At 37.9% G+C, this 11,915-nt stretch overlaps 1 protein-coding gene across 25 annotated transcripts in view; it reads left to right on the top strand.

The window, feature by feature from the left end:
- LOC110005107 (protein starmaker) overlaps window positions 1-11,915 on the top strand; it is a 150,870-nt gene that overhangs the window by 1,755 nt on the left and 137,200 nt on the right. For 11 of the 25 annotated variants that reach the window (XM_065962347.1, XM_065962346.1, XM_065962344.1 and 8 more), the window contains exons 2-3: window positions 714-1,010; window positions 3,955-4,227. In XM_065962347.1, coding sequence (XP_065818419.1) covers window positions 714-1,010; window positions 3,955-4,227 — 570 coding nt within the window. Of the gene's footprint in view, window positions 1-713; window positions 1,011-3,954; window positions 4,228-5,226; window positions 5,329-6,958; window positions 7,333-7,435; window positions 7,484-7,749; window positions 7,846-9,851; window positions 9,882-9,981; window positions 10,051-10,401; window positions 10,600-11,128; window positions 11,315-11,904 lie in introns of those variants that run through there. The other 14 variants (XM_065962357.1, XM_065962349.1, XM_065962350.1 and 11 more) reach the window with 5 other exon arrangements.

Here is an 11,915-nt window from a genome sequence, read left to right as displayed (position 1 = left end):
AATGACCTAGACTAAAAGTGACTTAGTCCTGCATTGAGATTAAAAATCTTATTTACAAGAATAAAGCAGTACAATAAACACATTACAGAGATAAACACACAGAGTAATCACAAACACAGATCAACATCCTGAGTCACAGAGAAGAAAAGTTAATTATTCAAAGCATCTACAACCTGAAGCATCTTCCTCCAACACCTTCAAACTACTTTAAAAAAGATTTAAAGAGACAGACACAGATCATCCTGCAGGAGATTCCAGACCGCATGAGCAGCTTACCTTAAAGTCCTTTTCTCCATTTTTTTTATTTGGATTAAAAAAAGAAAGTTCTAGCCTCATATCCAAAAGTACGACGGAGGATTTGGGCCATGTTAAAAAATTATTATTATTTTAAATTTTGAGATTAAACTCATAAATTTACAAGAATAAAGTCGTAAATTAACAACTTTATTCTCGTAAATTTACGACTTTAATCTCGAAATAAAAAAAATGGCCGTAATCCTCCGTCGTACAAAAGTGTTTTTAGTAACTTGCTGTTTTTTCTCCATCCACATTTATTATGAGTACAATATATTAATAACAGATAATAATGCTCGAGTACTAAACAGGATTAACGGTCTCTAAATTCTATAAACACGTTTCATTAGAGTTGTTTTAAATATGCAGAACCCTTACAAAGACACATGCTTCATATTCTCATACCTCTCTATGATCAGTTCTAGGTGCTGAACCGCCTACAAAATATGTCCTCAAGGGGACGGGGGAGAGCTTGAAGCCGACCTTTTCTGGACAACCAAATTCAATTCTGTGGAAACATAACGGAAACAAAGTGGTGGAGTTTGACAGCAGAGAGGAACAGGTGTACGGAGCGTACAAAAACAGGATCACTCTCGACTGGGTCTCGGCAGAGCTCGAAATCACCGGCCTGAAGTTTGAAGACAGAGGACTCTATGAAGTGGAAGTCGACATCAACAACATGTTACATCTGTCAGAATTCAAACTGGAGGTCATAGGTAAGTTTAACATTGAACACACAGATTATAATCAATCCATCCTACAGCTGGAAGAGGGTTAAAAGTAAAACCTCAGAGTAAAATGTGAATAGAAACAGAAAGGGATGATTTGAAACATTGAAACCCCGTATGGAATTGAAAATAGCACAAAGACAACCTGCTAAATGTTGAAACTGTGAAATGACATTGTTTAATTTTCACCAAAATGTCCAACTTTTTGGAAACCAAAGTTTTTTTCATGAACATTTTCAACATTTTTTGAGCCGAAATTTTTCACAAAAATGTTCAACTTTTTTTGATTTTGAATTAAATTTAATTCCAAAATGTAGGTTGGTGAAAGTTGGTGCAGTAGCACAGAAGCTGATGGAACATGTCAAAGTTTAGAAGGTGAACTGGCTACAGGTTAGTAACATGATGGTTTAAAAAAAAGATGTGAAGGGCGTCTGTGAAAGTCTGTGCTGAGGTGAAACAATTAGAATCTTGTTGTTGTTTTTTTTACTTACAATTGAAATGAATGTGGGGCGTTCATTGTCTGCAAACTTTACATCATATAAAAAGATTCAGAGAATCTAAAGAAATATCTGTAAGTGGAGGACAAGGCCAACAAAACAAACTGTGTGTCCCTGAGACAGCCCTGCTTTAAAAACAGATTCTGTAGTGGACACGGCATTGGCTCAGAAACAGAGTTCTAGCTAGCTGGAAAAAAACTCCTTAATGTACGTCGCTTTGGACAGAAGCATCTTGTGAATGAATTGTAGAATCAGGCACACAACAGAGAAATCTAAAGAAACTGCTGAAGCTGTGAAGAAAAGCTGAAACATCAGAAGATGAGTTATTTTTCCAGAAATCAGTTTTAAACTTTGTGGCTTTAAGCCCTCAGAAGCTGAACTGAATGGATGTGCAAGGCTGATACAGATTCAGTGAGTCACACTGTTGGGCTGTAAAATCTGCTTTATGTAGAATATTACCAATGATCAACTTCAGACCTGTTATAAAACCTTTCACCACAGGTTTTATGGCTGTTGTGGGGACATCTTTATAGACTTTGTACTTTTGGCAACGTTCATATTTCAAGTCGCTCATTCAAGTCGCTCATTTCCAGTTTGCCTACAGGCAAACTGGAAATTTCCCCTGCATATCACCTCACACCCATCATCCCCCCACCACTCCTCCTGGTCACACACACACATCTCTCATCCATCTGTATTATTGTATTATAGTATGTTCATATTATGTCCATATTCTTTATATTATCTGTAAACTAGTATAGCATGATCACTGCATCTTAATCTGTATATTATTAGTATAGCATGCTCACTGCATCTTAATCTGTATATTATTATTATAGCATGCTCACTGCATCTTAACCTGTATATTATTAGTATAGCATGCTCACTGCATCTTAATCTGTATATTATTAGTATAGCATGATCACTGCATCTTAATCTGTATATTATTAGTATAGCATGATCACTGCATCTTAATCTGTATATTATTAGTATAGCATGCTCACTGCATCTTAATCTGTATATTATTAGTATAGCATGCTCACTGCACCTTAATCTGTATATTATTAGTATAGCATGCTCACTGCATCTTAACCTGTATATTATTAGTATAGCATGCTCACTGCATCTTAATCTGTATATTATTAGTATAGCATGATCACTGCATCTTAACCTGTATATTATTAGTATAGCATGATCACTGCACCTTAATCTGTATATTATTAGTATAGCATGCTCACTGCATCTTAACCTGTATATTATTAGTATAGCATGCTCACTGCATCTTAATCTGTATATTATTAGTATAGCATGCTCACTGCACCTTAATCTGTATATTATAATCCTAAAAACACACTTATTTTGTAGCATTATTTATTTATATTTATTGCATCCCATTAATCCAGCCATCCAGATATACCTAATAATTCACTTTTTTTGTCTACTTCTGTAAATTTTGCAATTACTGTACATAACACAGAATTACTGTACATAGCACAGACTCTTGCACTCAATTACTGTACATAGCACAGACTCTTGCACTTTCTGCTTATTTGCACTTCTGGTGAGATGCCAAACCTCATTTCGTTACTCTATACTTGTATATGTGTAATGACAATAAAGTTGAATCTCATCTCATCTCATCTCATCTCATTATTCTATCACATTCTACACTTCAGGCGGTCAGAACAATCCTTTTCTCACTTTAAGTTACCGTGGGCAAGTAACTGTAACAGGACTCTAAAAGGAACTGAAGGGCTCTGTAGAGGGGAGATCAAATATTATTTTTTTATATGTGTGCTATCAAATGGGTTTTATAGTCCTGGATCTACTTTTTTACGATGGCTTTGGTATCAGCCGAGAGGTGTGCCCTTGATAAAAAACTAATTGTTCAAGCATCTGAAGACGGTTTATATTCAGTGTCAAAGAAGAAGTTACTTTCACTCTCTTAAGTCACAGAACATAGTGAACACCGCGTGTGTGTGTGTGTGTGTGTGTGTGTGTGTGTGTGTTTGACCTCAAACCCGTTCTGATAAGCAGTGTATGCCCTTTATACCCGACATTATGTTATCATATTATTCACTTGTTTGCACAGATTTTATGTTTCTTTGTATACAAACCAGGACCCGACACATATGGGACTTTTGGGGCCGACATATCGAAATAATTTGCTCAAGGGCGACATCTGCTGGATCAAAAAATCACATATAAAGCCTTTAAACACTAATTTATACTTAGAAATGAACAATTATTATTAAAAACTATGTAAAACATAAATAAACCTCGTTAAATTGGCTCATATCAGAGATAAAATTAGTCGATACCAATAGTGATGTGATGAGCTCATATCATATCAGCATCCGATACATACGTAACATACTACAATGATTTCAGTATGTATTCATTTATTTCTTCATTTTTTTACATGTTTCTTCAAGACAAGGTTGCCATGCCGACCATATCTTGTGAGATAAACAAAGACGGTGGCTCCGATGTTTCTGAGGTCCGGGCGACGCTGCTGTGCTCTGCAGACCCCACCCCACCTGAGTCCATGATGAAGTTTGAGTGGAGAGCACGGGGAAAATCACAACCGGGACACAAGTTTAATATTTCTCTGGGAGACGAACGAGATAACGAAGAATACAGATGTTCAGTCAGCAACCCTGTGAGCAGTGAGACGGCGACATTCACAGCAAAGTATTGTTATCACGGTATGATCTCATGTATAACTGGACGTTCAGGTTTCTGATTTGGTCATTTTGAAGTGAACGTTCTTTTAGAAAACTTGAAGCTTTGTTGCCAAGTTACACTATTTCTCACCAGGGTTTGACAGGAAGTTGAATGAAAATATATATATATTTATATATTTTATTGAACCTTTATTTAACCAGGTTGGTCCCATTGAGATTAAAAACCTCTTTTTCACTGAGACCGAGCCGAGACAGGCAGCAGCAAAAACACAAAGTTACAGACGGAAACACAAAGAGAGACAAATTACAGTTTACAAAACACAACATTTTGGATTAAAATAGAACCATCTATGAGTCATATCTGGGAATCAGTCGTTCAAACAGCTAAAACATCGACATCCTGCAGAATCTGCTTCCATGTCTTTCATTTTAGATTTAAAAACATTTAAGGACTCCAGCTCCTTGAGCTTTAAGTCATTCTGTAACAGATTCCAGGCTGAGGGTGCAGAGGACCCATAAGCCCGTAAGATCCCTTTGACTCAAGGATTCAAAGTTGTTAACAAAATAAATCAATCAATCAATTTTTTATCAATGTTAACTCATAACAAGTGTTATCTCGAGACACTTTACAAAAAGCAGGTAAAAGACCTTACTCATTGTTATATTACAAAGATCCGGCCTATCCATCATGAGCACTTTAGCAAAGCAGCAAAAGTTACAGTGGTAAGAAAAAACTTCACAGGCCTAGACTGCACCGGGCTCGGAAAGGGATAGGGGGAGAAATGGGATAAAATGCAGAAAGAGGGATAGAGAGCAAGGGGGTGGGGGGGTGATGTTCTGGCAGGGCGTCAACCAAAGATCTCGAGGAGCCTAAGAGAGCTCAAGAGCTCTCCTAAATCAATGTTTTGGTTGTTGTAAAAGAGAGACTCTATATTCTCCTGTTGTTACAGTTCTACAGTAAGTTGTTTTGGTGATGAGTGATCTACGTCCCTCTAACTTTTGACTCTTGTGTTTCTGAAGATAATTCATCTGTAGCTGTGGCTGTCAGTCTGGCTGTCGTTGGTTTAATTGGTTTAATCGTACTCGGGTTGATCATCATCTTCTGCAAAAAGAGACAAAAAGGTAAAGTAGAAAGAAATTACACTTTCATTAGAAAAAATGATACTGAAAACATTTCTCAGGATGTAGATTCTAAAGAGAACGACCTGATAAGTAACATGTATGTTTATGAGGTCCAGGTATTCAGAAAGCGATGTGGAACAGTTCAGCGCTCAATACGTTTTCAAAGAGGAAAGGTAGTTTGTGAAGAAAGACAATAATGTTCCCCATTGTCTGAGTAGGTTCTCAGTCATCCAGGTCATGGTACATTTGAAGCTACATTCAAAATCAACTGGACTGGTTGAACATCTTTTCTTTTTTCTTTTTTTATTTATTTATATAGATCCTTTCAGACAAATTAAATTGCAGTTCAAAGTGCTTTACAAGAGTGCAGAAAAGTTATTGACAAAAAAGTAGTTTATAAAATCACTGAGAGACTAATGCACACCAATAAGAATTAAAAAAATATAAAAATTAAAAAATTAAATACGACACATAAAAGCAATAAGATATTAAAATTAATACATAGGAGAATAATATTTAAAATTGTAGTAGGATAAAAAAAGACAATACAGTAATGTTAAGATTTGAATTGATATAAAACACTATATAAAAGTCGGACTGAATAAATGAGTTTTCAGACTGCGTTTAAAAATCTCAATATTCTCCTCTCAGACCCTCAGGAAGGTCGTTCCACAGTCTCAGAGCGTAACAGCTGAAAGCTTTTTGTCCTGCTCTGTGGAACAACTAAGAGAGAGGAAGTGGAGGATCTGAGGGGTCGTACTGCTTCATAAACTAAAATCATATCTGATAGGTAGTCTGGTACAAGGCCATGTAATGCTTTATAAAGTAATAAAAGAAAATCTTGAACGTCTTCAGAACGTCTTCAGAACGTCTTCCAGATCTTCCACCAGTCCAGCTGATTTTGGATCAAGCTTCAAATTCACCATGACCTATTGTGTCCTGTTATTTCAGTTAATTTCATTGGAATTATTTTTATTTGAACATTTTTTCACATTGAATAATTTCAGTGATTTTTTAAACGTTCTATTTTAATGTTTCCTTTCTTTCCTCTGTCATGATGCTTTTGATGTCTTGTCTGAAGCACTTTGAGATGAGATGAGATTCAACTTTATTGTCATTACACATATACAAGTATAGAGTAACAAAATGAGGTTTGGCATCTCACCAGAAGTGCAAATAAGCAGAAAGTGCAAGAGTCTGTGCTATGTACAGTAATTCTGTGCTATGTACAGTAATTACAAAATTTACAGATGTAGACAAAAAAAGTGAATTATTAGGTATATATGGCTGGATTAATGGGATGCTATAAATATAAATAAATGCTATAAATATAAGTGTATTCTTAGGATTGTAATATACAGATTAAGGTGCAGTGAGCATGCTATACTAGTTTACAGATAATATAAAGAATATGGACATAATATGAACATACTATAATACAATAATACAGGTGGATGAGAGATGTGTGTGTGTGACCAGGAGGAGTGGTGGGGTGATGATGGGTGTGAGGTGATATGGAGGGGAAAGGGGGGTCAGCAGGGTGCGGAGAGAGAGAGGGAGAGAGAGAGAGAGACAGAGTTCAGAGTTCGGGGGGTAGAGTTCAGTAGAGAAACAGCTCTGGGGAAAAAGCTGTTCCTCAGTCTGCTGGTTCTGGTCCGGAGGCTTCTGAAGCGCCTGCCGGAGGGCAGGAGGGTAAACAGTCTGTGGGCAGGGTGGGAGGAGTCTTTAAGGATGCCGTGAGCTCGCCGCAGACAGCGTGTTCTTTGGACATCCTCAATGGCAGGAAGTGGACACCTTGTGATGCGCTGGGCGGTTTTTACCACCCGCTGTAGCGCCTTACGGTCTGTGACAGAGCAGTTTCCGTACCAGACTGAGACACTGCTGGTCAGGATGCTCTCGATCACACAGCGGTAGAAGTTCATCAGTACAGCTGAAGACAGGTGGTGTCTCTTCAGTGTCCTCAGGAAAAAGAGGCGTTGATGAGCCTTCTTAACCAGACTGGAGGTGTTAGTGGACTTTGTTCTTTTATTAATAATTAAAATCTTCATATTGTATTAAAACTAACAACATACTTATCTTCTCTCTCTCCTCTCTCCTTTGCTTCCAGCATGTTTTGCTAAAGGACAACAGGATGATGAGGAGAAACAGACTGAAGGTATGATACTTTATGTTTTCAGGCTGAGACTTCCCTTCTTTTTTTAACAGATCTAAAACTCATAAATATTTGATTTAGAATATAAAACTGTGAAATAGTCTGTATCTGCAGGTCACCTGACAACAGAGAGGATACTCTGGTATGCAGAGCTTGGTTCAAGTGATAGTTTCTGTTGAGCGATTGGATGATTTCAGAGTTTTCATCGATCGTCACTTTTATCTTCTCTGCCCATAAAACTACAATTTATTGTTTGTGATCTGTTTCAGGCTCAGATAAGAAGAAGGCTCAGGGAGGTGAAACCAGGCATCTTCTTGCTGAAACGCCTCTGTCTGATCAGCGACTCAGTGTGAGCTACTCTCCAGGTATGCTCCATTGTTTACCTTTAACACAGTTTTGTATTTGAAGAGACAATGCTAGCAAAGTGAAAGACCGTTAGCCAGTTTTCACTCATACATCATTCATTGTGCATATGAACACATTTATTCACATGTGATGCGGTTATCTTTTCCAACATGCAGTTTATAAACATTGCCAATTAGCATTTATCAAATGTATGAAATAGTTGTATTTCACTCTCACTTCTGTCAGCAGAACAAAGTCCTGGAAGTGACACAGCAGCTAGGTTAGCTATGGTGGCTATTTGTCCAAAAAACGAATTAAGTTACAATTCTAAAGAAACCACATGAACTCAACAAACAGCCACTGATGCACCGTTCCAGTGAGGCCTTACGCACACAGTAAGTTCAATGTCCAGTCAGGATCTCTTGTTTCTTCATTTAATTTAAACATTTCTAACTGCATTCATTGACCTGTCTCATCGACATGTGGTAAAAAAACCTGTGTCCCTTCCTGGTGCATCACCCAACAGTGACACACCTGGAACATTTAAAGGGGTCCTAATCAACCCATGTGCACTGCCCCCCTTCATGATTTACTCAGCTAAATAATATCTTTCTCTTATAACTTGGCTAACAGCGTGAGTCCTGAAAGAAGAACATTTCATATCATTTTATCATTTTCAATATAAAACAATATGTTTTGCTCTTGTATTTTTATTTTAGGGCCTGTTTCCTTTAAAGTACAAAGTTGTTCATTTTTAAAGAATGGGTATCACTGGAACGCCGATAGCCTGGTGGTTGAGGCTGTGGTCCTGGTTGCAGCGGCTGTGGTTCAGGTCTGACCTCGGCCCCGTTCATAGTTCTTACTACTACCTCTTAGTACTTTCCATCTTTGTACGAACCACTTTTATATCCCCTTGTGCAGCAGTACCAACAACAGGCTTTGGCATCCTCCGTTCAGGTTTTCCAGCACGCTGTTTTTTACGAGGACAGACTGGCCCTCGTCATTATTCCTCCGACCTCGGCCCTGTTTCACAACTTTACTCCATTTCAACGAGTTTGTCGCAGTTTCTCCAGCAGCTGAAGCATCCTCCACCGCCAGATCTAGCGTTACCCGATACAGCCAGTCCTCCGCCATCACTCGGCTTCAACCGGCCCGCCACGGCCACACCTCTGCTGTCGCAGTACGCAGGTCCTCGTCGAGTTTAGCCTGAACTTCCACTGCGTGTCTTCACTGTGCACACGCTCGATTTTGCTCAGCAGGTTAGACACTTCCAGGTTGCTGAACGTCGCAGGCGGCAGCTCGTCCAGGTAGTGGGAGAGGAAACGGGGGGTATCTTCTCCACACTCGTGAAGAACTTTTAGACAACTTTTGATATTGTTCGCATCCTTTTGGTTTTGAAGGCCGCCGCTTGGTCTCAGGACAAAGTTCAAACGACACCTTTTTGGAAGTCTCGATCCACTCGGGAGTCAAATGTGTTTGAGGCTTCAAGAACTAGTTCATCCTGGGTCATCATTTTAATTTGAACTGCTAGGAAATGAAGGAACTCATCCTCTACAATAACTTGGCCATCCACAGGTTTTAATCAGGAGCTACTGAACCATTGTGTTTGTTTGAACAGTTTTTAAAGCTTAAATCTCTCTCTCTCTCTTTAAAGCTCTTAGAAGAAATATTTCTGATCATTGAAGAACTTTACATGTCTTGATTGTTTTCATCTTTCCTTCTTCTGCTGTTATTTTTATGAAACAACCCTAACCTTATCCAAATGACTGAACAATCACAGCACATTGATTTAACAATTCAAGAAATAAAACACCCACAACTTTTGAGAAATGTAAAACCATTCTTTCTTACTTTGCCCTCTAGAGCTTACATCCATGTCTGTTACCTGTGTGTATATTTTATTTAGCTCATAGTTTGATTGTGATTTTATTTCTAAACAGTACAGAAAGGAGTAACATGATTAATCTGATTTCAGTTCACTGCATGTCATGAATTATTTTGATCTAAAGAATATTTTTCCTTCCAGAACCTGTTGTAGATACGGAGCCACGAAAAGGTAACACCACAACACACATTCTTAATGTTAGCTGAGACACGATATAAGAGAGGCTAGGAATAAAGCTGGTTGTTAAGTTGTGACTCTTTTCTCTTATCAGGTTTCGTCAAAAAGGCGATACACAACATTGAGAAGGGTAAAAAACCTCAACAGCCTCAAAGCATAACAGGTAATTTTGAATGGGAAGTAGATTTCTGCAAACAGCTGCAGCTGATGTTTATTTTCATTTCCACAATCAAAAAGCAGAGAGTCCTAACATTTAACAAGGTACAACAAATGAATAGTTGTTGTTGTTTTTACTTATAAATGACTTAAAACATGAATTAAATTCATGTTGATTCATTTTCCACCAATCAGAAAATTCCTGTATCAATCTATTGTTTCTGTACTACTCATTGTTTCTTAATAGATTGTTCCTAACTGGGTTTATTGACTCCAGTGTCTGAGACTGTCTCTGTTCTGTTTAGTATCTTTAAGTATTTGTTTTCTTTAAATCACTTTTCTTTCTTTGTTTTTTAAGAAACTTTATCTCCTCCTGCCTCTCCGTTTGGGAACTTAATCTCTCCAAGGCTTCATGCTGACTTCGACAGAGGTGATACAGATGCAGATGTGATGAATCTCTCTGGAGAGGAAAAGATCTCACAGCCTGAGCACTCAAACTCTGAGGAGACAAAAGAACCAGAGTGTGTTGGTTTGTCTGATGAATCTGAACAGCCAGGTATGTAAACCTCAGTGTCAAATCCTTCCTCAGCAGTATACCATTATTACAATGTGTGTTACATATTATAATGCCAGTACTTAAGATATTTTAGAAAATTCAGACCTTCTCACATGTTGGCACATTTGGCTGTTTGTTTCAATCAGATTCAGAAAGCTAGAACGCTCGCTCTATCAAACTTTACACACAGTACAGACGATTAGAGTATTTCTACAAGGTTCACTTTGTAACCTCTGAGAGACAAAACAAAGCATGCAACAGTACTTTCATTTACTTCTGGATTATTCTTAACAACAATAAAGACAAATGGTTCATTTATGAAAGCACATGATAAAAACTGGAGGAGGGACTTTATTTGTTACACCTAACTCATCACACAGACCGTGTCTCATTTAGGAAACCTCCATGAAGTAAGACTCATTGATTCAAACTAAAAGACTGTCTCTGAATATTTCAGTCCTTTACTAATCCTAAACAGACAGGTGCACTTTTTAAACTCTTTTATATTCTTTCTACTGTCTGTTTCCAGAGAAGAATCAAGGTGGGGGTGAGGAAGCATCGCCTGTCCCACCCACAGATCAAACCTCTCCAGATGATAAGCTAAGTCAAGATGAGGACCTTAAGGACCCTGCTGGGGGTCAAAAGAACGGGTCTGACTCAGAGGAGGTCAATGAAGACGCTCAAGATGAATCTGTCTCACAAACTGATTCATCAGGTACGCAACAGAACAGAAATGAATCAGACAAATCCTCTGTGAACAAGTCGTCCAGTGTTCCTCATGAGGAAGGTTCAAACAGGACACTTCACGTTTGAGATTAAAGATTCACCTCAAAGATCTTACTGATAACTTCCTCCATGTTAGTCTAACAGCATTTTTATATTCTCAAGTATTTTATCATGTTTGTTCTATTTAGGCATTAATGTCATAAAGAGACTAGATGGGTCTGTTCTTGGCAAATATAAGATCTAACAATGATGTTTGAAGGTAGTTTGTGAAGAAAGACAATAATGTTCCCCATTGTCTGAGTAGGTTCTCAGTCATCCAGGTCATGGTACATTTGAAGCTACATTCAAAATCAACTGTCTGGTTGAACGTCTTCAGAACGTCTTCAAGATCTTCAACCAGTCCAGTTGATTTGGATCAAGCTTCAAATTTACCATGACCTATTGTGTCCTGTTATTTCAGTTAATTTATTTTGAATTATTTTTGATCATTTTTTATTAATAATTAAAATCTTCATATTGTATTAAAACTAACAACATACTGATCGTCTTTTCTCTCTCTCCTCTCACCTTTGCTTCCAGCATGTTTTGCT

This window comes from Labrus bergylta, chromosome 13 (assembly GCF_963930695.1).
Source record: "Labrus bergylta chromosome 13, fLabBer1.1, whole genome shotgun sequence".
NCBI lineage: Eukaryota > Metazoa > Chordata > Actinopteri > Labriformes > Labridae > Labrus > Labrus bergylta.
This window is presented reverse-complemented; position numbering and strand designations above follow the sequence as displayed.